This window comes from Corticium candelabrum, chromosome 2 (assembly GCF_963422355.1).
Source record: "Corticium candelabrum chromosome 2, ooCorCand1.1, whole genome shotgun sequence".
NCBI classification, from domain to species: domain Eukaryota; kingdom Metazoa; phylum Porifera; class Homoscleromorpha; order Homosclerophorida; family Plakinidae; genus Corticium; species Corticium candelabrum.
The window spans coordinates 3,434,015-3,460,044 of NC_085086.1; the positions used below are offsets into that span (position 1 = coordinate 3,434,015).

General features: G+C 43.0%; 3 protein-coding genes across 3 annotated transcripts in view; all 3 read right to left on the bottom strand.

Annotated features, from left to right (window-relative positions):
• Positions 1 to 2,337: 2,337 nt before the first annotated feature.
• On the bottom strand, positions 2,338 to 4,948 carry LOC134198065 (zinc finger protein OZF-like). The gene is made up of 3 exons (XM_062667400.1): positions 4,910 to 4,948; positions 3,106 to 4,147; positions 2,338 to 3,053 (listed from the first exon to the last, which is right to left on the bottom strand). Exons 2-3 carry the CDS (start codon positions 4,139 to 4,141, stop codon positions 2,419 to 2,421), a joined length of 1,671 nt encoding a protein of 556 aa, XP_062523384.1. The 5' UTR covers positions 4,142 to 4,147; positions 4,910 to 4,948; the 3' UTR covers positions 2,338 to 2,418.
• Positions 4,949 to 5,205: 257 nt separating this feature from the next.
• LOC134176170 (uncharacterized) lies at positions 5,206 to 6,846 on the bottom strand. Its single transcript, XM_062642857.1, has 2 exons — positions 6,768 to 6,846; positions 5,206 to 6,230 (listed from the first exon to the last, which is right to left on the bottom strand). The coding sequence occupies exon 2, from the start codon at positions 6,228 to 6,230 to the stop codon at positions 5,616 to 5,618; it is 615 nt and encodes a 204-aa protein (XP_062498841.1). The 5' UTR covers positions 6,768 to 6,846; the 3' UTR covers positions 5,206 to 5,615.
• Positions 6,847 to 16,805: 9,959 nt separating this feature from the next.
• Positions 16,806 to 26,030, bottom strand: part of LOC134198440 (spectrin beta chain, non-erythrocytic 1-like) — a 65,723-nt gene continuing 56,498 nt past the window's right edge. Inside the window, exons 44-54 of the mRNA XM_062667848.1 lie at positions 25,285 to 25,649; positions 24,252 to 24,294; positions 24,006 to 24,182; positions 23,717 to 23,821; positions 23,310 to 23,657; positions 23,000 to 23,062; positions 22,073 to 22,258; positions 21,914 to 22,008; positions 20,628 to 20,821; positions 20,111 to 20,193; positions 16,806 to 17,195 (exon numbers count right to left, since the gene is read on the bottom strand). Coding sequence (XP_062523832.1) covers positions 17,013 to 17,195; positions 20,111 to 20,193; positions 20,628 to 20,821; positions 21,914 to 22,008; positions 22,073 to 22,258; positions 23,000 to 23,062; positions 23,310 to 23,657; positions 23,717 to 23,821; positions 24,006 to 24,182; positions 24,252 to 24,294; positions 25,285 to 25,649 — 1,842 coding nt within the window. The 3' untranslated portion in view covers positions 16,806 to 17,012. The remainder of the gene's footprint in view (positions 17,196 to 20,110; positions 20,194 to 20,627; positions 20,822 to 21,913; positions 22,009 to 22,072; positions 22,259 to 22,999; positions 23,063 to 23,309; positions 23,658 to 23,716; positions 23,822 to 24,005; positions 24,183 to 24,251; positions 24,295 to 25,284; positions 25,650 to 26,030) is intronic.

Below are 26,030 nucleotides of genomic sequence, written 5' to 3' on the forward strand. Positions count from 1 at the left end.
GGATGGCAGCATCTTCTAAAATCGATTCTGCCTTTCTTACTTCCATACGCACGGGCGCCATGTGATTGAGTAGTCTCAGGTGATAACAGGCACCTAGACCGAAAGCGGCTCTTTTTGGCATGATACCACGAGAAACCTCAGGTGTCGATATATCTTATTGTCTAATGACACTTGACAAATACACTGGCCGTCAACAGGAAGAGGTTGTGATCCATGAGGTAACAGGCGAGCAGTGGAAACGTGTAGCTTTGGTCAGTTATGGAGTCGACTGTATACTGATCGCAGCAAAACGCTAACTTCTGCTTCTGTATCTACTTTGCAAGAGACGGTTGTACCACTGATAGTCACTGGAATTTTCCACACTGAGTTGTCCTCCGAGAGCATGCCCAGAGTATATACAGTATGCGGGTTCCCTTTTGTAGAAGTAGTCTGCTGATCCCCTGCTTCGGTGACTGCTTTGAAAGGCACATACCCTGGCGATGGTTCATCTTTCGCACGAATGATGTTCACTGCCTTTGTCTTGCACAGCGGCGGAGTGACTTGATTCTCGACATTTTGCACATGTCTTTCCTCAAGCTGGGCATCTGCGTGGCTGATGTTTTCTTCCACAACGAGAGAATGTCGATTTTGCATCTCCTGTCCCGGTCCGGATTGTCGCTGGCGAAGTGCCGCTACCTGCGTGAGCTCCACGTCTCCTTCATCAGAAGCTGTCACGTTACTAATAGCCTGTGATTCAGCAGTCATGCGACAACTTTGTGCAGCGGAGATCTCTTCAGCCGACAAATCTCAAGAGTTTTCTGTAAATCCGGGCCTCCTGAACAGGCGAGGTTTTGTAACAGTGTAATTCCTGATCAATGAGTCCCTTATGTCACGAAAGTCGCACGTATGAGACAACGTATGCAAGGCCGTCACATAGTGATCTATGGACTCCCTCTTCTTGAGCTCGTGTAAAGAACTTATACCGTTCGCAGACTATGTTAACCATAGGAGGGTAATAATCTTCGAATTTCTTTAGCACGATCTCGTATTTCTCCTTGTCATTCTCGTTTGCAATGAAAAGCTTTCACAGACTTCTTGTCCGTCCGACCCAATTCCATGGAGCAATAAAGAGGTCTTGACACCCGATGGTGTCTTCTCGTCAGCCTGCCTGGTCTCTTTGAGATAGATCTCGAACTTTCTCTTCCATTCTCTCCAAGCAGTAGCCAACTTACCCTCTGCGGGTATTGGAGTTGGAAGGCCTGTCAAAACAGACATGCCGTTACCTTCCGCCATCTCCTGGTACCATGTAAGATACGCAATGTTTTAACTGTTCGCGCTCTTCTTGTACAAAGTCTTTTGAAGTAGGTCTTATAATAAAATGTGGTCGTGGAGAGGAGAAATTTAAGGTTCGTATGTACAGATATATAGATATCTATTTCTTCCAGCTCCCGGATCTATCTCCAGGGTCTAGCTGTTACTCTACATTCACTAGAAGAAATCAAATTCCTACTTGCACAAAAAAAAAAGAAATGCGCCCTAGATTTCCTCAGTCTAGTGGGGAGGCAGAGCGGTAAGTCCAGATAATTCTAAACATCCAAATCTTGCTCTCTAGAATACAGAGCATCACCACTGAGTAATGTGTACAGCCCTTCAGAATTGCTGTAAACGAGTCGAAGATTACGAACGATGATACCAATCCAGTCAGAACAACGAAAACCAAGTATTCCATACCTAACCAGTCTTCAAAAGACAATGAAATTAATGTAGACAACAACAGAAAGAGAATTACGACAGAAGACATGCAGCAAGACTATTACCAAGATTACAGAAAGGAGAGACGGTGTAAGGGTAAGAGATAAACGAATGTGAGGAAAGTATTGTCTGAAGTATCGCCAAGATATTATATGCATGGTGTGTACCCCAGAAGGGAACTTTCGAAGAAACGGCGTCGTCACTTGAAGCTGGAAAAGGAAAGCACAGAAACCCGGAACGACGGAGATAGGGATAAGCAAAACGAAGACACCACCAATCTAGAAAAAGAAGTGGAGCAAGAAAGTAGAATGGACCAAGAAGACGGAAGGGACCAAGACGACAGAGTTTCACGCAAGGAGACTTCTCAAGCAGTAACTCCATTGAATGAAGAACTAGATCAGGTAGAATTAATAAACCCCCAGGGAGACAAGAAAGAAGGATGAAGTGTAAGTGTATCTAGCTAAATACCGTAGATTGGATGAACGGCAAGCGTGTATGTTATGAAAGTCTTGTGTTGAGCTTACATGACGCGTCTAATCGAGTACGCGAACACAACTGGCCATGGAGCTGGATCCCCACAGCTCAGTTTTATACACAAATTCTGTCTTCAACCAATGTATTTTAAACTTCAACTTTACAACACACAATCAGTCAACATTTATATCTAATCAGATAACGAACTCAATTTCAATTAACTATTGATAGTTCGCGTCTGCGGGAGCTGCAACTGTATTCATCATTGTGTTTTAATTCATCAATTAACTCAAGCAGTTCCCTCGTAGACACAATTTTTTCCCTTGACTTATTAATCTCATCAGGACTAATCATGTCGTCTAAACGACGACGAACAAATGAAAATTGTGAAAATGATTCGTATAACTTGATGAGGAGACAGATTAGTTGATGCAGATCATCATCATATGACTCAGCACGTTCACTTATCTTATCATTCATGAGACAAGATGCCCCTGGATCTAACAGTTTGGCGGTCAGTCGAGATGTGATAAATACAGTGGTAGAGCTGATGTAGCCGTGAATGATTCCCACTTGATGATGCAAATAGTCAACTGCACAAACAATGCCATAAGAAATATCAACTCGTTCGTGTACATTCATCTCTTCATTCACGACTGAATCATCAAGCACATCAGACAAAGACGTTACAACTTTCTCCATTACCAACATGTCACTACCTGTAGACACAGTCACACCATATGTCACAGCTATATTGGGATGGTGGAACATAGAGAAGACAACAGATGAACTGCAAACACCGTTGGCAGGAATGGATAGAAATGTGACTAAGCTTCTATCGCTAAACACTAACAACAGAATAACATAAAATGTTGAGTACACTGATATAAAACACATTACTTGCAGAAGTTTGAGCAGATAAATGAGTACTATTAGAGTTGGTTTGAGGCTTGCTTGAGGATAATATCAAATTTATATGGTCTTGTGCAATCGCGTCTTCTCGAGTGTGAGCTTTCTGGTGCATTGTAAGTTCTGCGGCAAAGTGAAATTCTTCTCCACAATGTTTGCAATGATATTTCTTTTCTTGTCGGTGAGATTTTAAAGGAATATTTAGACGTGAACTAGTAGAAAACTTTTCTCCAAATTCTTTACACCTATAGAACTTTCGTCTATTGTGAGTTCTCATATGAACTCTCAAAGAGCTAGCTTGAGAATACTTCATTTCACACTTCTTGCATTCAAATGGATTTTCTCCTGTGTGCAGTCTCATATGAACTTTCAGACCACGGGATTGAGTAAATTTCTTTCCACACTCACTGCAGTCATACATCTTTTGTCCTGTATGCATTCTGATAACATGAAGTTTTAGATGGCTAGATTTTGTAAAATTCTTCCCACACTCACAGCATTCATATGGCTTTTCTCCTGTGTGCGTTCTGATATGAATTCTTAGATCACCAGATCCAGTAAACTTCTTCCCACATTCCTTGCATTCATATGGCATTTCTCCTGTGTGTATTCTCACATGAACTCTTAGGCCACTAGATTGAGTAAACTTCTTTCCACACTCACTGCATTCATATGGCTTTTCTCCTGTGTGTATTCTCATATGACGTTTGAGACCACCAGGTTGAGCAAACTTCTTCTCACACTCATTGCATTCATATGGCTTTAATCCTGTGTGTATTGTCATATGAAATTTTAGACCAGCAGGTCGAGTAAACGTCTTCCCACACTCATTGCATTCGTGTGGGTGTATGAATCCAGTGTTTAATTTGAGTTTTGACAAACTGGAAAGTTTCTTTCCACACTGTCTGTAGAAATGTGATTTCTCTCCAGGATGAGTCATATTGTTCACATGTAAAGGTGAAGCAGACGAAAATTTCTTCCCACACTTCTCACTGATGTGTGGCTTCTTTTTCAATTTAGGTTTCATTCCACACTAAAAAGTTGATCAACATGTACTTCTACACTTTTTATATAGATCGCCTGATAAAGTTAAATCTTACAAGTAGCAATGAGTGAGTAGACTGAGCCACTGAAGAAAAACCATGCACTACACACACACACACACACACACACACACACACACACACACACACACACACACACACACACACACACACACACACACACACACACACACACACACACACACACACACACACACACACACCACACACGCACGCGCGCGCGCGCACACACACACACACACACACACACACACACACACACACACACACACACTGTTTCCTAGCTACAAAAATTAACACGAAATTAGAAACAATATTGTACGTAGAGCGATTAGTCGCCAACTACACATGTAAATCAGTTTTTCCTACTAGAACCCCATAAAATTCACTGTGCCAAGATTGCAGGGACAAATTTCAAGCCAATTTTTTTCTCTAAACAGTATAGTCTAGACGTAAATTAACGCAGGATCACCACAAATAGATCTGGTGTGACTGTACTTAGATTAACTAATTTGCAAGCACTTGGACGAGCAATTTAACCCAGTCCATCTACGCTTCAACTAAAGCTCTAGACGTAATCAACAACAGCTAATTAATTAATCTAACGTCATGAGATCGAGCGAGAGACCAAACATCTAGCTAGCTAGCGCGCACGCCGTATCTAGAGTTCTACCCTATGGCACGTAAATATTGTGTCCCAAATATTGTGCACGAAGAAGCATTATACTTACAGTTACTGGCGAACTGAAAAGCGTCGCGTTGGAACCATAGCAGAGAAACGAATATCCAGTGGAACGTGCGCTAAGAGCGTGCCCTGAGGGCGTGGTTATTTACATTTCTTGCAGGCTGTGGATCCTAGGATTGGAGGGGGGCGGCGCAAGCTTGCAAGACGTAAGTTACAGTACCTTATAATTTAAACCTTATTCTAGCAACGATCTCCTTGAAGAAGCTATTGAAAACTGTTGTACTTGGCTTTCCAGCCAACAAGTTTCTTCTCTGTCCACTGTGCTCCAATAAAGCTACTTAAATTGGACAGCCTTTCTGAATTAATGTAACACAGAAAGTATACGTTTACACTGAAATTTGGACGAACAGACATATCTAAACATGATTTACACCAAATGTCAAAACAAATAATTTACTGTCTTTTGGACAATCACTAAAGATTATAATATAACAAATACAAACAAACTGAAAGAAAATGGTTAATCACACTTCAGACTTTCAATTGAATTTGGAGTAAGCAACCCTCCTGCTGTGATGAGTTCTCTATCCTGAGTTGAGAATGCAGCATGGAAGCACCGTTTGTGTGTCATGTGTGGTAGATCTCCCATCATATAATTCTACAATAGTAGAAGTAGAACTTAACCATGACCACTGTAGTGTCTCTCCTCCAGTCCCCACCAGTCTGTTAATGACTGACGTCAGTGTTGATGTCTACGTGGTTGTACAGGAGATTGTTCTCCATTTCCTAACACCAACACCTGCACTTTCAACAATATTACTAGAGCAAAATCCACCAGTCAATCCTCCTCCTACAAACACTGTGTTGTCTATAACAACAGAAAAACAGCTCAAACGCTTTGTTTGCATGTCATCCATCTTAGACCAATGACCGCTGTGAAGGTCACACACGCGTACAGTGTTTACTGTCTCCATTGACTCAGTCCTACCACCAACCACATACAGTACGTGAGTTGTCATGAAGAGCAACAGATACACCAATAACTGCAGTTCATTTGGTAGAACTGTGAGGAAACGCCATTTGTCGTCTTTATTCAAATAAAATTGTTCAATCACAAGCTGATGTCTATCTTCATCATCAACACACACCAAACACACACCTTGATGACACACATTCCTGATGTGACAATGCTTTCTGACAAACGTTTCCCACTTATCACGTTTGTAAATGAGAACATACAGCTTACCATCATATACTCCTACCACTAGTCTGCCTTCAATCTCTCCCATTCTATTACATGGCAACCAACTTAGACGAGGCATGTGTACATTCCACTGTGTCCACAACAGCAACAACAGGTCATTCATCTAGAATCAACACAACATGTACAGTAGATGCAAGGAAACGTAAATACAAAAAAAAGTCAAACATCACCGTATTTGCATGTCTATATCATACATTGTAACAAAATGAACATTTCATAAAATAATCAAACTTCATACATGTAGTAATTACCACATCCATTACAACAACTGTCTGCTTTCAACTGTAATTTCTATACAATAATTGACTGTAAATGCACAAATGCAGCCACGTCCTCAAACTCACGTGAGCCTGGCAGAGTCCGGTTCCCGTAAGACACTTTCAGCCTCCCTCAAGTCTGAGCTCACCGCGCCCACTTTCACACACTTCCTTCACTATGTGCCACCCCACATCACAGCCTTGGCACCCCACGTGACTAAATACTACCTACTTCACAAACTCAATTAACTTATATCTATCTCTAATGCGTCACCCAGCAGATTGTATCACGACCAAGCCTCCAAACAGCTCACAGTGACTCTCCACGGTGAGTGAGTCACCAAGTCTACACGAGTAGGACAATAACGTAGAAATACACTCACCTTTCCACACTCTAAAGTTGTTTTGAGAATTTGGAGAGCGTGAACTTGGTGAATCACCCACCGTGGAGAGTCACCATGCGCTGTTTGGAGGCTTGGGCGTGATACACAATCTGCTGAGTCACACATTAGATAGATATAAGCTAATTTGTGACATAGTAGTATCTAGTCACGTGGGTGCCAAGGCTGTGATGTGGAGTGACTCTTAGTGAAGTAGGTGTGTGAAAGTAGGCGCGGCGAGTCCAGACTCACGGGAGGCTGAAAGTGTTATACGGGAACCTGAAAGTGTTATACGGGAACCTGAAAGTGTTATACGGGAACCGGACACTGCCAGGCTCACGCGAGTCTGGGGACGAGGCTACACAAATGCGAGTTTGCTAAATGTGTACACATGTTGATATCAACAAAAGAGACATGCCTACACGTTCTTTTCACACACAAGCATAAAATTCAGGATTTTAGCTAGGATTGCATCCCAACCGTTTTATACCACATTTTTGCTTTGGCCACGCTCCTTGGCGATTGTAAGATTTCCAAGCTACTGAAGAAATATAGATACAAAGAACATTCTTGTTTACGATCTAGATTCCAATTATAATTAAAGTAACTTGGTCTATTTTCGCAAGAATCGGTAAAGCCTCTAGTCAGCAATCATGATCGTTAGTCCTTGTGCGGAAACTCGTAGGAAGCTTCGTTAGGAACTTCGTTTCACCCCTCCGGTATACCAAGGTTAGCTGATGCCAGCTGGTAGAGCTGGTGTGACTACTAAATAATTTCTATGTTGGCAGTCTGGGAAGCGTGCGACGTTTCCGGTATAACGTATTAAAAGTTGTAGGTTTGGCCTCGTGTACCCAGACCGTAATCGTAGTGTTGTTAGAGCAACTCTATTGTTAGGTAAATGCAATTCGACTTCGCAACGACTGATCTGAAATCGTCTCGTTATGAGCTTCCGACTGATGTAATTATCAACTCGCTAGCTTCACGTTTTGGACATACTGGGAATTCTTTCGCGGCGTTAGCTACAGCGCACATAGTAGAAATGTGCCCGGACTTAGCTGACTCAACATGATGAAGATGACTCAACACGTGGGTGTAAATGAATGAACCGGATAAGAATGACTCAACCCGGCTCAACACGCGGATTTAAATGACCGAGAATAACTCAACCTGCAGGGATGCGCGTGACACGGAAGTAGAATGCTGCATGATGTATGGAGGAAGTGGTTTCGCAACAGCAGTTGACAGTAGTATATTATAGTAATAAAAAGCGAATTTATACTGACACATGATCTGGGTTGGTTGTGATTATACTACTACTACTACTATTAGAGTTTATCGTTGTTGTTGTCGCGTTGCCTTCTCTGTACACAACACTGTCAAGCAGTCAGTAAAGGTTGTTACATAATGTCGGATACAGACTCTGAACGACTGGAGGAGAGTGATATCGAAGTGGCTAGTTCTGTATATCTTGCTTCAAGCTCAAAGGTGGTTTGTCTTGACTGGGATTATTGTCTCTGTCATACTGTTGAAAATGCATCATCTGATCCCATTATACAATTTTCGCATCGCAGTTGAGAAAAACTACACGAAGTATCGCGTGTAAGAGGAGATGGCGATCCCACGTACGAATTTTTGTCTAGAAACCGCAGTTCTTCAGACGATTCTCCTAGAGGAGGCTACCACCGTCGGTGTTACCAAGACTACACGAACAAAACTAATGTATTGCGTCTTCTCCGTCGCAAGCAAGCAGAGTCCTCAGCAGTGAAAGAGGCAATACCATCGTCGGCTCAATCTCGCAGTGACAACACAAGACACGTTCGAAGAGCTTTTCCAGTTACCAACTACAGGTTTTGTATTGTTTGTCAAAAAAATATCAGCAAACAAAAACGAACGAAAAAAGTTGTCTCGTTTCCTGTGAATTGGACACCGGTGCCAATCGCCTTACAAAGGCCGCACAACTACACAAAGATGAACGTTTGCTGTTAGCATTACAAGGAGATATCTATGCCAATGAGGATAAATACCACCGATCTTGCTACGTCTGTTTTACAAAAATAACCCGTTAGACAGATCTTGCTGACGACGATGGTGATGCTTGCAAACCAGAATCTGAACACGAAATTACGGCAGCCGACACCGAGGCATTTAGTGTAGTGACCAGCATTGTGCAACACACGCACACTAGAGCGTCGACAGGTTATTCGTACCAACATATTGCGAGATGTATTTTCAAAAGCAATCTCGAATCCTATATATTGGACAGAAAAACTGAAAGACTGTTAAGACCGCGCTTTGGAGAACGTTTGTCATTTTGGTGCTTGAAAAATTAGACCGAAGAAGAAGTGGTATATGCGTCAGACTTTAGAACTGGAGAAGTGCTTCAGGCTCTCCTAGAGTCGTCTTCGGTATCTGGAAACTAGAATCTGGAGAATCCTTGGTTTCTTCAGCTTCGCTTGCTGTTACACACTCTGTCACACCATCTGCGGAATTGTATCACGCAGCCATGAATCTGCGTTCATCTGTGCTCAATCTAAAAAACGAAATGGCTAGGCTACCTATGGCCGTTGACGTCACAGAAGAGGACATTAGAATTCCTAGCGATTTGTACAATTTTCTAGCGTCGATTCTAGGTGGAGGGGAAACTACGTTTGATTTTTACGTCGAACACTCATCCCGAGTGGAGACTGATGCACAGATTCATCGATTAGTAATGTCTTTTGCTTAGGTGTAGTTTATACAACACACAACGGTCGAGTCAAAGCGCCATATCATATCGCTTTATCCACTGCAATTCGTCATCTCATGGGAAACACGACAATTCTCTCTCTGGTGAACAAGTTCGGGCATTGTATTTCGCGCGCACAGCTGGATGAAGTTGATACGGCAGTAGCAAAACAACTACTTGAGAAGAGAGTTTATGTCATACATTCCCAGTAACACTTAGCTTGGTCGACCTGCAGTCTTTTGCTTCGACAATAATGATATCCTGGAAGAGACGTTGTCTGGAAAGAGTTCCACCCACTGTACCCATGGTATAGTCTCGCGTAGCCAGACCCCTTTCCGCCGCGGCCTCCCGGCGAAATGGGGTCTGGTGTACGGCCTTTGATGTCGCTGTGTGCCGCGTAGCCAGAAATCGGCTGTCTAAAGACCGGATTTAGTTTCTTAAACGCTTCACTAAAGACGAGACTGGTATGCACGCAATGCAATCCTATCTCAATAGCTTCTCTTGTTTCGTAGAGAACAACTCGAAGACTACAGCTAGAGTCGTTGCTGTTTGTGAAATCTGCATGTCTACAGCAGGGATTAAACGATTTGGTCTCTTCCTGGTTGCTACTGTATGTGTTCACCAAAACAATGCACAAAACACATGAAATGATTACCCAAACACAGAAAGACGACTCATCTTGTTTCGATGACGTCATGCAACTCCAAGCCCTTCCAGATATCGCTCACTCCGGACTGTATGCGGTCGCTTTAGACGTCAAAAAACAGCAAACAGCACTGAGTACGTTCGCATTCATCCAGTACGTTCGCATTCAGTCTCCGTTGTTACACGAGCGCACAACGCTAGATCGTACGACGTGTCGACGTCGATCATGGCTGCATGAAATCGAAGCCTGTCGACGTCAACGTCCCCGCGGCCGCGTTTAATCGCTGCTGTAGACATGCAGATTTCACAAACAGCAACGACTCTAGCTGTAGTCTTCGAGTTGTTCTCTACGAAACAAGAGAAGCTATTGAGATAGGATTGCATTGCGTGCATACCAGTCTCGTCTTTAGTGAAGCGTTTAGATATAGGAGTGTTAAGAAACTAAATCCGGTCTTTAGATAGCCGATTTCTGGCTACGCGGCACACAGCGACATCAAAGGCCGTACACCAGACCCCATTCACCGGGGAGGCCGCGGCGGAAAGGGGTCTGGCTACGCGAGACTACCCATGGTGTACTATAGTGCAAGTACCGCTGTCATTGTGGAACCGCGTAGCTTTGTGGAACCAGATAACGTCAGAGGATGGAATTCGAACGCACTGGTTTCGTGAACCAGCTCTTACATGTGATCACAAATTCCACTTTAAACAACAAAAGAATTGAATTCTGTGCGGCTGGCAATGTCTGGTTTAGGAAACTCATTGCCCTGCCGTGACGACGTTATGGAACGATGTGAGGCGTCGATATGCCATTTTTACAAGCTACCAATGTGCATGTTCATGTTTTGATTCCGGTTTGGGATGCACGGACCTTGCGGGTGTTGCAATTGTAAAAACAAACGCCAGGAAATGTCCAACACTCTAGAATCAGAGAAAGCTAACTCCACCCCCGAAAAGTTGGACGATACAGCACTACCTTCTGACTTTGATAAAGATGATTCGGAATCTGATTCAGACGCTGATATTGAGTGACCATAATACTTTTATAGATTAATCGCAGTGTATACTATATAGTACGTACACTTGCTGCAGTAGTTATTTTAGCGTATTTCAACGTTGCGCAACGAGTTCATATACTTATCACTTAATTAATAAACGGAGTAGTGTAAATACAATAATAAACAACGTTAGCTAAATCAAGAAAAACCCTGTAAAGCACAAACTGCGCTCTTCTTACGATGGTCTGGTGTCCAAGGCTTCACTAACGGAAATTGATATGCTCTAGTGCAGGTGTCGCACATTTCCGACGCTGCCAACATTTAAAATATTCATGTACTACAACATCCCTTTACATCCGTAATAGAAAACCTTGGTATACCCGGGGGTTGAAATGAAATGACACGCTACGAACTTCCGCACAAGAACTACGTCAGTCATGCGCGTAATCGTATTACCTGTCAGCAGTAAGCATCAAAGACGTGAATGATAGCTAATTGAAGAGCGTTCAACTTTCAAAACACCTCGGGTTTGACGACATAATGATTCTAGCTAGAGCCATTTAAACACATCTACTATCTAAATAAATGCAGCCAAGCATTTGAATGTATTCACAGACACGGCCAGACATGCATATACTCCCACCCATGCACACCGTGTGTATGCAACACAAACACACACACACACACACACACACACACACACACACACACACACACACATACACACACACACACACACACACACACACACACACACACACACACACACACACACACACACACACACCATGTACAACAATTAGCATCATGTACAAACCCTACAAATATTATTTGTAAATCCTGTAAGTTTGTATAAGTAGTTGTGCGGATATAGTACATTATGACTCAAATATCATCAGATTGTTTAAACACTAGGACTAATACTACAATCAATAATTATTAGTCATCACATAATATTCTATTATTATATAAAAACAAAACTCTAATACATTTTGTCATGACGTAATATTAATATATATGTATAAATTTACTATAAATATGGTACAGTAGTTTAGCTGTCTACAACACTGTATTCTACCACAACTAACATCATCACCTCATCTAGTGGAGAAAACTTTAGTCGCATTGCCAAATTGGTGAGCTGCTCTCCTTTCCTAATCACCTCTTCTCTCTTCCTCAACACTTCTCCTTTCTTCCTGTTACTCTCAGTTTTAGCAGCTTTTGCTTGAGCCTCATCAGCTCGTTGTTCCGCAGCTTCAATTGCTGCTCTCTTTCCTCTGTCCAAATCTGCCACTTGAGCCAACAGCAGCTCAGCTTTATTGTTAGGGCTAACTTAATTTATAAAGTCGATCGAGCATTTTCTACATGACATCTACTGTATTCTGATATGCTAAGTTGTTTGTCTTGTTATCAATTAGCCTCATACTTATGTCAAAATAATAATTTATAGCTCACGCTGGTTCCCATAAGACCTACTTGCATACGCTTGCTTGGACAACGTTGTAAACGTTTCTCGTTGCTCCATACAATCGTCAATAAATCATGGCTAGTCATTGTGTCAAATCGATTCAATTATGTCATTATTATTGATAAAGTGACATTTTTGTGATGCGCTACATTGGATAATTATAGTTGCGTTACTGATTTTATCTTAGAGCATGTTCCCTTGTGCTAGTCTTCATTCTCGAATCTCAGTACCGCTTGCAAGGTCCAAGACGGAGCCCTAGTTAACGCATGTTAAATTACTCCTTGTTAACGCGGGTTTGTTCGTCAAATTTGTTGTATAGGTAACGGTTTTTGCACAGTATGAGACTTAATTACCCGAAGCCCGGATTTCCGGGCAATAATTTTTTACAGTAAGGAAGACCAAAAATCAGTAGAGCTGCGTAATTTTTCGGATTTTTCCTCAAACAGTTAAACCACTCATGAACTGCTTAGTTAATTAATTAATTAGATAAATGTGTTGCAGTCACGTGTTGCTGTATGGACAGGCACGTGAGTCACGCGACTAGGCAAGAGCAGTAGCATTGGACCGCCTTTCCTATTGTGTGACTCATTATGGAACAAGATCTAGTTCAAAACATTTACAGAGAACGAGAAGGAGTTGAACTGTCATCACACCAATCTGTGACATTACATGGTTCACCCTTCGATCCCGCGGCAATCTTCAGCTCTCACTCAGTTGGTTCGTTTCCTGCCATGCCATTTTCGCAACCGTTACGTCACTGTTTGCAACGTACATAACGAGCTGCTAATCCTAAATATAGCAACCGCATCCTACGACCTATACGCCTGGTTTGGCAGATCAGTGGTGTCGTTACGCATGTACCTGCCCGGAAAGCCACGACATCCCCAACATTAGTAGCTAGGTGTGCATGACCTCCTACATGCATGATAACTTAGAAGGTCTTATGAAAGTTAAAACCCTAGTAAAAATTAGCAATTTTGAAAGTTTACGATGTCCTTGGTCATATGAGTTCGTTCTGAGCGTGAGTGCTCAGTCCGCTCGTACTGAATAGGGCTACAATGTGCACTGCGGTCTACAACGGGGAAAGGTCGTTTAATTTACGTGGTCTTTTACGTTCACATCTACAAATCCTCAATATATTTTCTTGCAAACTTACAATGAGGAATTCGTAATGACCAAGCACGTGGGATCAAAATATTAATAGTTGTATACGTAGTAATTCTAGACTATAGTTGAAGCCATGGTCTACGCTGCTTCAAGTTCAGGCATAACGGACCGTAATTACGGTAAGACAGTTTAATAAATGAATGCTAATATATTGTTCTCAAATTTTCACTATTGTTCTTAATTAACTACCGCCATCGTGCTGGAGCTTTTGAAAACCCGGCTGATGACGCCATGAGATACGCCCTTGTGTACATAATGTATTTAGAAAACTGTAATGTTGAGTCAAACAGTGAGAGGCAGCTACAGAAACAGAAATATCACTCGCAGCAATGGATGCATGACAGACCATAATCACTTCAAACTGCTAGATTATTCAAACTTTATTCAAAACGTTGCATCTGAGAAATCTTTAAAAATTCTAAATTATGAAAATTGAAAAAGAATCTATATATTTTACCTGTAGATAACAATTGGATTTCATTCAAATGAGAACAATGAACCTGCTAACTAGTCTAATGATTTCTCTAGTGACCTCGTGAAGAGTGTCACAACGTTTTGACGGGCATTGCATCACAACGGAAATGCGTCGAGTTTGAACGGCTAACCTAACCATTGGAAATGACCTGCAAGTGAATGGCAGCATCTTCGTGCTCTGTGCATGATGTACGTCTGTCAGAACGGAAACAACGTATGACCTCATCCTGTATGCAGTATGCCATTTGCTAGCGGATGCTCTGAAGAAAGGAAGCAGAGCGTCAAATCACCTCGTCAGGCGCCGTTGTTATCCACAGTGTAACGTCACTAGCCACCAACACCCGCGAACATGCTTGTAAGCAATCTCACCATTTCTATGATGCCTTTGTTCAAATATACGAGCAACGGACTCATCCGCCGTCTATAGTCTTAGATAGCGACATTCATTAGTCAGTTGCAGCTTGCAATGGATAGCCAGACTGAGCACCAAGTGTTCTGTGGAAGTGCCAATTTCTCATCGATCACTGCCAATCAGAGACAATGGATTGGCTGGGTGTACTACGATGCCTACAAGCAGACCTACACGCAATCGATCCTATGGATGTACGCTATCTTGTCAATAGTTGGAAACGCGGCCGTGATCGCATGGCGAGCGCGGGGATTCGGAAAGGACAAGAACGCACTCTTATCGGTTTTCTTTATCAGCCTGGCGACGTCGGACTGTCTCTGGGGTGTCCACCTGTTGCTCTTCCAGATTGTCATCGCTCAGTGCGTCGAGGTCGACAGCGCATTTAACGTCGACCTCTGCGCTGTCCGCGGCCTCGTGTTCACCGTCGCCGCTCCGGCTGCGCGCTTCAATGTGTTCATTATTGCCTTCTATTTGGGGCTCAAATTCTTATGCGCAGGACAGAGATGCTGGACGCATAAGATGGCCGCCTACGTCACGTCGACGTTGCTGGTTGTTTCATGGATGTTGTCGGTTGCATGCGGTTTGGTGTACTTTCTCAGATATTACAAAGGATACTCGAGGGTTGATAAACTGGGAAGAGACTATGCAGACTGGACTCAATGCTCGCCGACGTCGTGGGGCGTAGAAAACAGCAAAGTCGACAACGCTGGAACTATTTTTATTACGTCGTTTGTCTTCATTGTTCTCTTTGTCATTTCGACGTCCCTGTTGTTCTTGGCCGTCGTCGGTCGACTGCTCTGTTTGCGAAAGAAATTCGGATCCGGACTGGACGGTCGCGGTCTCAGTCGTTGGGCGACCGTGCTGCTCGTTGCCGTAGTCGTCAACGCAGCGAGTTCGATTCCAACTCTGTTTAGGAGTATCCTCGTTTTCACTCACAATCAGTCTGACTACGCAGAGGACGCTGACAAGGAGTTCTACTTGACCGTCGGTGCGATCGCACTGCAGTTTCAGATTGTTATCAATCCGATTATTTACTCGCTGGCCGCGATTGTCCGCTATTGCTTGCGGAGACGAAAAAGGAAGGAGCTCGAGCGGCAGAGGATAGTCGGAGTGGAAGAGTGGCAGACGGTCTCGTCTGCTGTTTGGGTGTCTGACAACCTGCGCGATGCAGAAGGGGACTAGCGTACACGTTGTTGCAAACTTTGCTGTAGAATGTATGTACAGCTAGCTGCATATAAGTCTTTTTAGAGAAATTCCATCACTTTATATTTTTTACTCTGCAGTTATGTACACCCTTATCTTTCCGATTACTTAGTACATTCACATATTCTTCGATGGGTTTACACATCTGCTGAATTTTTAGCTAAATAAAGTTTGTATAAGCGTACACCTATACCTTCTTTATCCGGGCATCTTTGTGTCAAACGTGTACGTAATAAAAATCTACCTCTGCTGTTTCGAAAAGCCTATAAAAGACTGCACAAGAACTTGGATGTATGCAAGCAAGCCCAAGGCACTTAATTACGTCAAAGCAGTCAGAGAGTCATTAATTAATTAGAACAACATCGAGAATGCACGAACGTTGAGCAGCACTCTGATAGATCAAGTTTGTTTGATTCGATCATCAATGCCGTCATTACGATAGTATAAGAGACCGACCAATCATTGCATCGCGAAAGAAGACTGCATGACCAGTCATTTGTTGCCGGCAAAAGACTGCCCAGTCATTGCGTTCCAAAAAGCCGCTCGGTAACTCTAGACCACAGTAGCGTTTTGTTCAGTTCAGGAGCATTAGGAGTTGCGGTTACTAGTAAAGCTAGCGAAAACGACTGTGTCCGGTGGCTGTCCGTGTCAATCTCGTATAAGTGAGTGCCTCGTCTTCGACTGGAGATGAACTGACCGCTGGCTTTGGCAGTAATAACATCTGCAACATACGGGAGTGCACTCACAATCAATGTGTTACGCCGGGGTCAGTGCTTCTGTACGGATAACTCTAGCCAAGCTCCGGGGGGTTAGTCAGGGCAGGGTAGACTCCTCTCGGAGGCACCTTTCATAGAAACTGACGTGTGTGTGTGTGTGTGTGTGTGTGTGTGTGTGTGTGTGTGTGTGTGTGTGTGTGTGGGTGGGTGGGTGGGTGGGTGCGCGCAAAAACCAATCACGCATTTATCTCCTACTTGTGTGTTTCTATATGAAAGTCTTAAGTCTACGTCTTTACGTCATCTCACGACGTTGAGTACAAAAGTTCACACAAAACATCAAAACCAAATGTCGATCCTAGGACAGCATGCCGATACTCCAATACTCGTACAAAAGTAGATACGCCGTGAATACGAATAATAATCCTGTCACTCTGCGCTCAAAACTGTTACCTCTTCTTGCCAAACAGACCGCCCAGCTTCTTCTTCTTTTGCTCTTTCCTCAGATCGGCCGGAAGCGTTGATCTCGACGAGACAGAAGTGGATGCTACCGACGGATGAGGAACGACGCGAGACGGCTGGATGGCCGAAGAGAATTCGGGTGGAGGAGACGAGGGAATGGGTGGTGGAGACTAGAATAAAACACAAAAAGTTTTGTCCATTAAATATCAAAATGCCCGGATGTTCGTTCGTATGAAGTATAGTGTGTCTATATTAGAGGGTGCGGCTGATAATGTTGTGCTATTAGGTCAAAGATTCTCCGTCTGTTTCACACTGCGTATGCCAGCGTGCCGTTGCTGTAGGTCGTTAAAAAGCCCTAGTTACGAAAAAAAGGCGCAAAGCTGGGGGCAAACATGAATGCCAGAGCACTTCATAAACTTTATAAATATAAAATTAAATTAAAATTAAATTTAAAAGTAAATCTAATAATTTAAATTTATGAAAAATGTGTATGTATGTCTGTCTATCTGCCTGTCTGTCCATTTGCCTGTCCTTCTGTCCGTGTGTAGCATCAGTCACGCCAAAACTGCTAGCCCAATCGCTACGAAACCATACATAAAGACCCCAATTGAAATGGGCGTTTCAACTTTACGAAGAAACCCTTCCTGTGTGTGTGTGTGTGTGTGTGTGTGTGTGTGTGTGTGTGTGTGTGTGTGTGTGTGTGTGTGTGTGTGTGGTGTGTGTGTGTGTGTGTGTGTGTGTGTATGTGTGTGTGTTTGTGTGTGTGTGTGTGTGTGTGTGTGTGTGTGTGTGTGTGTGTGTGTGTGTGTGTGTGTGTGTGTGTGTGTGTGTGTGGTGTGTCTGTGTCTGTGTGTTGTGTGTGTGTGTGCGCGCGCGTGCGTGCGTGCGTGTGTGTGTGTGTGTGTGTGTGTGTGTGTGTGTGTGTGTGTGTGAGCTTTTCGTGTGTGCGCCATCCCAAGGAAGTCGCTTAGTTGGAGGTCAGAGAATGTGATGAAACAATTTAGTACTGCGAGATTTAAGGGATTGCAACTTTGAGAATGTTTGTGATACAAACACGAGATCGAAATGTGTGAAGGAACAAAACCTGGACCACCACACAAGATGTGAATTTCAAGAAAGAAGAAAGAGAAAGACCGCAAGGATGAGCAGAAACGGCGACGCGAAACAAGGCAAACAACATCAACGTTTGATATACATTGCGGTTTTGATGGTTGTGGCTTCACTGCTGTATCATGCCGGTCTTGTAAACTATGCATCAAAGGCAGAAACATGGTCAGTTCCTAACTGGCCATTGTCAGTATTGCCACTACACCTTCCTTCAACAAGGTCTCCACAACCACGAGCGTGTGTGTGTGTGTGTGTGTGTGTGCGTGCGTGCGTGTGTGTGTGTGTGTGTGTGTGTGTGTGTGTGTGTGTGTGTGTGTGTGTGTGTGTGTGTGTGTGTGTGTGTGTGTTGCAACCCTAATAGCAAAGGTGCGACCCTAATAGCAAAGGTGCGGTTATGACTGCTTTAGCGCCATAAAAATCTTGCATGACGAACTGTGACTTGGCATATGACGTCCGATGGCGGGCAGAGTGATTCTAGTGGAAGTGCCTGGTAACGTTCGTCTGGTTTCGAGCGACGCCATATCTGCATTGCACATTTGTGAACCACAGATTGCGTTAAGTTGCAGACTAGTGTATTCTCCATTTTGTCTCGAGTGACACATGTCAGACTAACAAGTTTCATGCGTCAAAAAGTACTGCGCCACACTTCTCTAACATTCTCAGGAAAACGCCCCAAGTAAATTCTGTAGTATTACTGACTTTGTATGAGAACTACGCCAAAGATACGCTGAAGCAGGCCATTGGGCATTTTAAGTTGGTTGGTGCCCTTTTAAAAAGCGGATTCCACATATATCATCGGACACACAACAAAACTTCTTGAAAATCTTGTGACCACCAACAGCAGGCGCAATTAACGCTACGCAACCTTTGGATCCATTCCTTAGAAAATTTCCGGGCCCTGAAGACACTCAATAATGAGCGACCCTTGATGTTACCGCAACGGTCAGCTTCGTATTGACATTGAGAAAGGGGTTTCAATCGCAATGCAGTCTGCTGTGTGTGAAACCGACCTCAAAAAACCCAAATTCTAGCCTCGAACTTCCAGACCAGAGAGCGCGAACACTACCCTGGACCCAAAGGATACTAAAAACGATTTCGAAAGGGCTTATCAAAAAGCGATGTTACATGGTAGTTTAACAGCCTAGGGTCGTTTTACCTAGTTCAATAATGAGATGGAAAGATACCGTGCTTTTGCATTACGTAAACATATCATTTGTAAATGCCATGAGATCTCAAGAACGAAGAAGATATGTCTGCCGTGTTGCGGCGATATCTTGGTGGACGACGCGAAACGACGACTCTTTGATTCTTCGGCAGAACGCTAGCTAGCCTAACCAGTCGAACAATTGCATAAGCCTTGAAAGGTGATGGTCTAGCAACGCTGGTGTGCATGTCCTGTCGCCGTCAGCTTAAAAAAGGTCCAGGAACTGGAGCTGATACTAAATTAAGACGCATGCGTGCACCATATTCTCTACTCATGGCTCTGAAGTGCACTTAGCTTAACAAATTACTGCTAAACCAATCAGAATTCACAACCGACATTCCGGTTCTAAGACGCTGATTGGCTTAGAACGCTGTTTCCGATATCATTTTTGTATCCTTCTGGTCCAGAGTAGAGCTCGCGGGCTTCGCGCGCTCTCTGGTCTGAAAGTTTGAGGCTACCTAAATTTCTACAAGCTAGTAACGTGTTAGACTATGCGTTATCCTGTCCATAGTCATCACTACATCAGGGTGGGAATTGTCGGGGTTTGGGGACCAAACATTACAATCCTACGTAATTATGCCTTACTGCATTCGGAATCAATGCAGTAAGGCATAAGATCGTTGAGCGACTACGCCCCTCTTAGCCTTCCGGTTCCCACGCTTATTTGTCATTGTATTGTGCATGCACAGCGGATGTACACGCAGAGTCTGTCTGTATTCGTTAACTGACTGCTTACTATCTACACAAAGTCTATCACGATTCTACTCATCTTACTGTTTCAAAACTGGACCTCTCCGAAGCACTGCTGCTTCCTGCTGACGGAGGGAGACTTGTAGGTAACGACGCAGCTTTAGACCCTAAACAAGAAAGCATACACGAGACATGACGTCACCAAGCCTAATTCTAGCGTCAATGTCAACGTCCTGACGTTGCATTCAATGTCAGTGACGTCAGCGTGTTCACAATATTGACGTCGACATCAGCGTCGAAATTAATGTTGACGTCGAGGTCGGCGTCAAAAATAACGTTGACGTTGACGTAACGTTGACATCGAGGTCGGCGCCAGCGTCGAAAGTAACGTTGCTGTCGACGTCGACAGCAGCACCGAAAGTAACGTTGACGTCCATGTCAGCGTCAAACTAACGTCGTCGTCCACATCAATTGTGAACCAGCCATACACGTAATAGAACAGGCAGCAATATGTCAAGCCTACACCCACTACATACGCCATTTTGCTTACTCCCAAATACAGAATTTCACAAGATGCATACGCGTTCGTTACAACACTAACCTGAGGAGTAGGCCTGAGGCGGTTGGGGTGGGAGGCGTGTCTGAGGCCGCCCCGTCTTCAGCCTCGCATCCGCAGACGTCGTCGGTGCCTTTTGCACTCGTTTGCTTGCCGCACCCGCATTGATCGCGCGCACCCACTCCAACATATCGTCGCTATCTCGAGCGAGAAACAAGTACTCCGCTCCATTGTTGAGTCTAAAGAGAAAACAAATTAGGAAGACATAATATATTCTCAAATGCAAGGTGAAAGAATTGCGAGTCATGTATGCACTTTGATCCCGCCATAAACTATCATTTCAATACCGTCAATAAATGTTTGTATACAGCTAGGGCTCTAGAGGCCGGTTCATGTTGCACGCCGCGCAGCTCAACGCAGGCGGTGCCGCGCCACAAAAAACGGCATTGCGGGTATGGTGAACTTGCAGACACCAACCGCGAAGTATGGCGGTGCCGAGCCGCTTTGATAGAATCCGGTTCTATTCGAACGGCACTGCCCTTCTGCGGCGAAAGTTATACGTGTCATTGACGGCAAGCAGACCAATCACACGCTAGCTGACGTCACGCGACTTATTGATATCAACCCTAAAGCTTGGATTTAATGCGTTTGATATAGTGCGATACGTTTTGCATCACCGAGCAATGCGGCGCCCATGCCGTCGTTGTGGCGCGGCACCGCCACCGTTGAGCTGAGTGGCGTGAGCCGGACGTTTACAATATAGCGCTAACGCTCAGGTACTTCAAAGAGACCGCGTTGAGTGTCAAACTTCAAAGAAACCTTTGACGGAAACGGTATCGATGCTGACGGTGACGCTGGAGTTGGATTCATTTTTAATTCAGCGTCAACGTCAACGTCAGCGTCAAATTGTAAACCAGCTTTACTGATATGAGAAATAAAATATTGTGTAACATTTAAACACCCCTGGCGTCTATTAAAAAAGAGATGCCTAATAGCTAAACCTTAATAAACAGAACTGATTGTAATGAACCGGATGCGACTGTCTTCGTTTGCAACATCTCAGTCTGTATGTTGACCTGTTGCCATTGTAATCGACCAACTATATGTGCAACTGCAAGGTTTTGGGTACGTGGACGTGCAATGACGTGTAACACGACAGGGTGTACTACATGTGCTAGTTATATAAACACTGACATCTGCATTTAAGAATGAACGTCTTTCCGCCAACTTGTTGGGTTATGTTCCATTGGACGGCCTGGGAGCTTCAGTAGCTTGCAACAATCGTTCATACGGGTATTTTCGGCAGTTGTTATAACAACGCCGATTCTTACCTCAGGCGCAACGCGTTCCTCTTTTTTGTGTAATCACTGGCTACTTCGCACGTGCCATTTGAAACGTTGATGGCCGGAGCGGAGACGGGCATACCCTAAACACCAGACCAGCACCATAAAACTCAACTTCAATTCAAAATAAATTAAAGAATAGTGTACCTGGATGAATTCCTTTTGTTCCTTGTAGAAACACAGTAATTCTTCCATAAGGACTGCATAATAAGGCCTCCATGATCTGACGGTCGCTTTGCGTCCACCCTCGTCCAGTTCATTCTTTCGCTGCAGAACGCCTTCTTTCTCGAATTTCCGGTTCGTACGAGCAACAGTTTCCGGAACGGGTGTGGCCTAAAAGAGTTGAGAAAATGCCCGACTTAAGTTAGGGATTATAGACTTGCATCTACTTTAGGTATTTAAGTAACACAGTGGAATAAGGCAAAAAATTTGGTGGACATCGTGCTCTAGCAAAAGCGGTTGGCCGGACAATTAAATTCTGGGCATTCATTCCTTTTGATTGCACAAATATTTTTGTAATTATCGACATCAACGTTTAGTTCAATTTCTTTATTTGCTGCATCATATTCACTACTGTATCTATTTGCTATCAAATATAAATATAAATTTGGCTTGTTTGCTGTTGTTTTGTTGCATTGCTATTGATCACGATGACTAGGGTTAGAGTAACGACATGAACCGATCAAGAAACAAGCAAGCTTAAATCTATTGTATAGATGCGGGGTCCTAGTTAGGGTTGCAGCCCAACTAGCACAGACCGCATTGTTGTTTTGGCCACACCCATTTGGTGTTTGTGAAACTTTTCCTTCGCTCTCCCATACTGAGCTTGTAAACATTCTATTACGGATGACCAACCGATATATTTCACTCTGAAGTAACGCACGCTAATCACTGGATGAGTCTTAGAATTGTAGTGGTAGGTTTCATGTCAAGCCGTTTGTCAACACATCGCAACATGCAATGTTCTATATGTTGTATACCATGTTTATTACACGATGGTCGATCATATTGTCGAGTAGAAACTGTGCGGTGCCGCAGCAAATCGCGTCCTCGCGTTCGTAACTACAATTTTACCTGAACTTCAGCTTGAATCGGCTCCACTTGTTCGGGTGCTCGATGACGACGCCTGAGCTCTTCCTAAAAATCACGCATTGTGTATGTACATCACGAGTTGATTCGTTAGCATGCAGAATTCATACTCAAAATGATTAGTAGTCGTTGTGTGTGTGTGTGTGTGTGTGGGGGGGGGGGGGGTGCGCACGCGCACGCGTGTCTAGTATACCTAATCTTTGTCCAAGAATGACGCACATGAAACACTCAGAAGGTCTCAGCACGCCATTGCTTTACCTTCCTATGCCTATACAAAAGCAAAAACTCTACTAACCTCTCTTTTCCTCTTCTCTTCTTCCATTGCCGCTCTTTCCGCTTGCCGCTTCTCTCTTTCAGCTTGCTGTTTCTCTTTCTCAAGCCGTTCATTCTCCAGTCTCACCTTTTCTGCTTGAGCATGGGCCTCCGCTTCTGCTTCCTTCCTCTTCCTTCTCTCCATTTCCATTTCTAGTATTCTCTGTTTCTCTAATTCAGCTCTCCTCTGCTCTTCAATTCTCTGACGCTCCATCTGCTGCTGCTTCAAAACTTCTTCCCGCTGCCTCTCTTCTTCCATCTCTTGTTTCTTGATTATCTGCAATCGGCGAGCTTCCTCTTCTTCACGTGATAAACGCTCCGCTCTCTCGAACTGCCAAACAAAAATGTCCTATTCCATCAAAGCCAAGTTGCCAACTCGTCTTATCTTACAAATGTTTCTCTGTTCAGAGCTTGAAACTTCTCCTCTTGCGCTGCGAGTGTCTTTTCGAAGTCATCTTGTTTCTTAATCAATGTTTCAACGTTCTCAAGTGAATTCTAGAACGCGCAGTAAAATATAGAATAAAATCTTTAATATTTTGCAAACTGCAAGATATCTATGAATACAACAAATCACCAGCAACATGCATATACTGCACCGTTTCAGCAACAGTAGTCAAGCATTTAAGTTAAAACCTCATTGATGCGGAAAGCCTCAGACGGACAACGACTGCCTTCTTACCCCAAGTTCTTCGTTTGCTAGGAAAGCGTCTCGCAATGCTATCCATCCTTCGGCCTGCTCGGCATCGCGACGAAATTTCTGCATGTCCAAACAGTCTTCAAACTGTTGCATCCTGCGATCCCACACCAAGTAAAGGTCGGTCCGCTGATCCTCCAACGTCGACATTTTATCCAAAATCTGTAAGACAATAATAACACACCGCTAGAGAGTCTGATTTCCTATATATAATAGACGGCAACGACATACCTCAGCGGCAGCATAATGCTCGGCAGAAACGAGTTCTTGTCCCCTTCAAATGAAGATTCAAATAAAAAAGTTTCATGTCATGTAAATACTGCCTACTTACCAGGCACATGAACACGTTTCAAAATATCAAACAATTCAAGCAACCATTTACATAACCGTTTCGCCTGACAAATTATTGTATTTAACCGTTAAATGCTAGTGTCAATTTGTTATAATATTTTATAACAAAATTTTATTTGTTTTAATTTTTATGTCATAAAATTCGAATTTTATGTTTGTGAATCGGTCTTTCAAATTCATTACTTTTGTGCGAGTACAAAGCATTGCTTTCATTCTAAGCATTTCGATCTTGCCCTTATACAGGCCAAAGGCCACTTAACTGTATTAGCTAAGCTAGAACAATTTGATAACAATCAGTCTGCCTTTGAAAACACAGACCAACAAGAATGATAAACACTTATTTATATAAATAGATTACAAATAACTTTTAAATAATGTATTAAAAATTGAAAGTTATAAATTACAAAGAAAATTTATATTAATTAATTTTTAAAAATAAGTTAGAAACAAACAAATTAAACAAAAATTAAAAAACCCTACTGTATATATATGCGTGTATGCAGCTGTTCGAGGAGGCAAGGTTGACGTTAGAGGTCAACGGTTCCCTATGCTTAATCAAACATTCTCACATTTTGGTCTAACAAATGTGCAGTGGTGTCGCTACGCATGGACCTGGAAAGGTCATAGCCTCCCACAATGTTAGTAGGTGTGGCTTGTTAGAAGATAGACAAGATCTCATAAAAGTTAAACCCTAGCAGCTGGCCTCCCAAATTTTGAAGGTCCTTCGACGCCCTGGAAATGTGACAATGGATATTATGTCCAATGTCCGACAATGATAATTCACAGTGATAATGACCATCTCATTCCTCTTCAATCAGTTTCACTACCCAACTCCCTCAAAAAAGTCCAGTGCGTGTAAATAAACACATCAGATATGTACTGACCCTCCTAATCCATGTATACATAGCCATACCTATCACTGAACGCCTGAAAGCTGTCCTCTCTCGCGTCCATTTCCGCCTTGTGCTCTTTATGCCTCTGAATAAGTGCATCTGCGCCTGACACGTCAATTGCCAGTTCATCAGCCAACAGAAGTGACTGCATGTCGCTAATCCACGAGCTAAGATCGCGGAAGTTATTGAGGTATCGTTGCAACTGCTCCGATTCGTCGAGCTTTGCCTTTCTCGCCTCGGCCTTGTTGACGAGCTTCAGCCAAACTGATTGCATGTCTTCGAGACGTTCTACGATTTCCGATTCCATTTCTGGAAACGAGCGGGATAGGCGCGCCGCTTCAGTGGCAAGTTTGTGTACGCGTTCCTCCAGAGCCGCCAAATCTCTCTAGAATTATATAAGCAAGTAACATTATTAGTTAATGTCAGACGAAGTGATGGAAAATAGGTGTTGCAAGTACAATACGGATATATGCATCACACATAAATACGTACTCATAGTATAAACATATATACACATAATCATAAAACCAAAACAGTAAAAAAATTGAAAAATAAAGAATAATATTAAAAAATTAAAATTAAAACTAAAGAGAAAAAGTATAAAAACGAAAAATAAAAATACTCATAGGATAAACATATATAGACACATAATAAACATAAAACAATAACAAAACATAAAAATACATAAAAATCTTTTAAAATTAAATAAAATAGAAATAAAATAGAAAATAATAAAAAATAAAACCATAAAAGATAGAAAAATAAA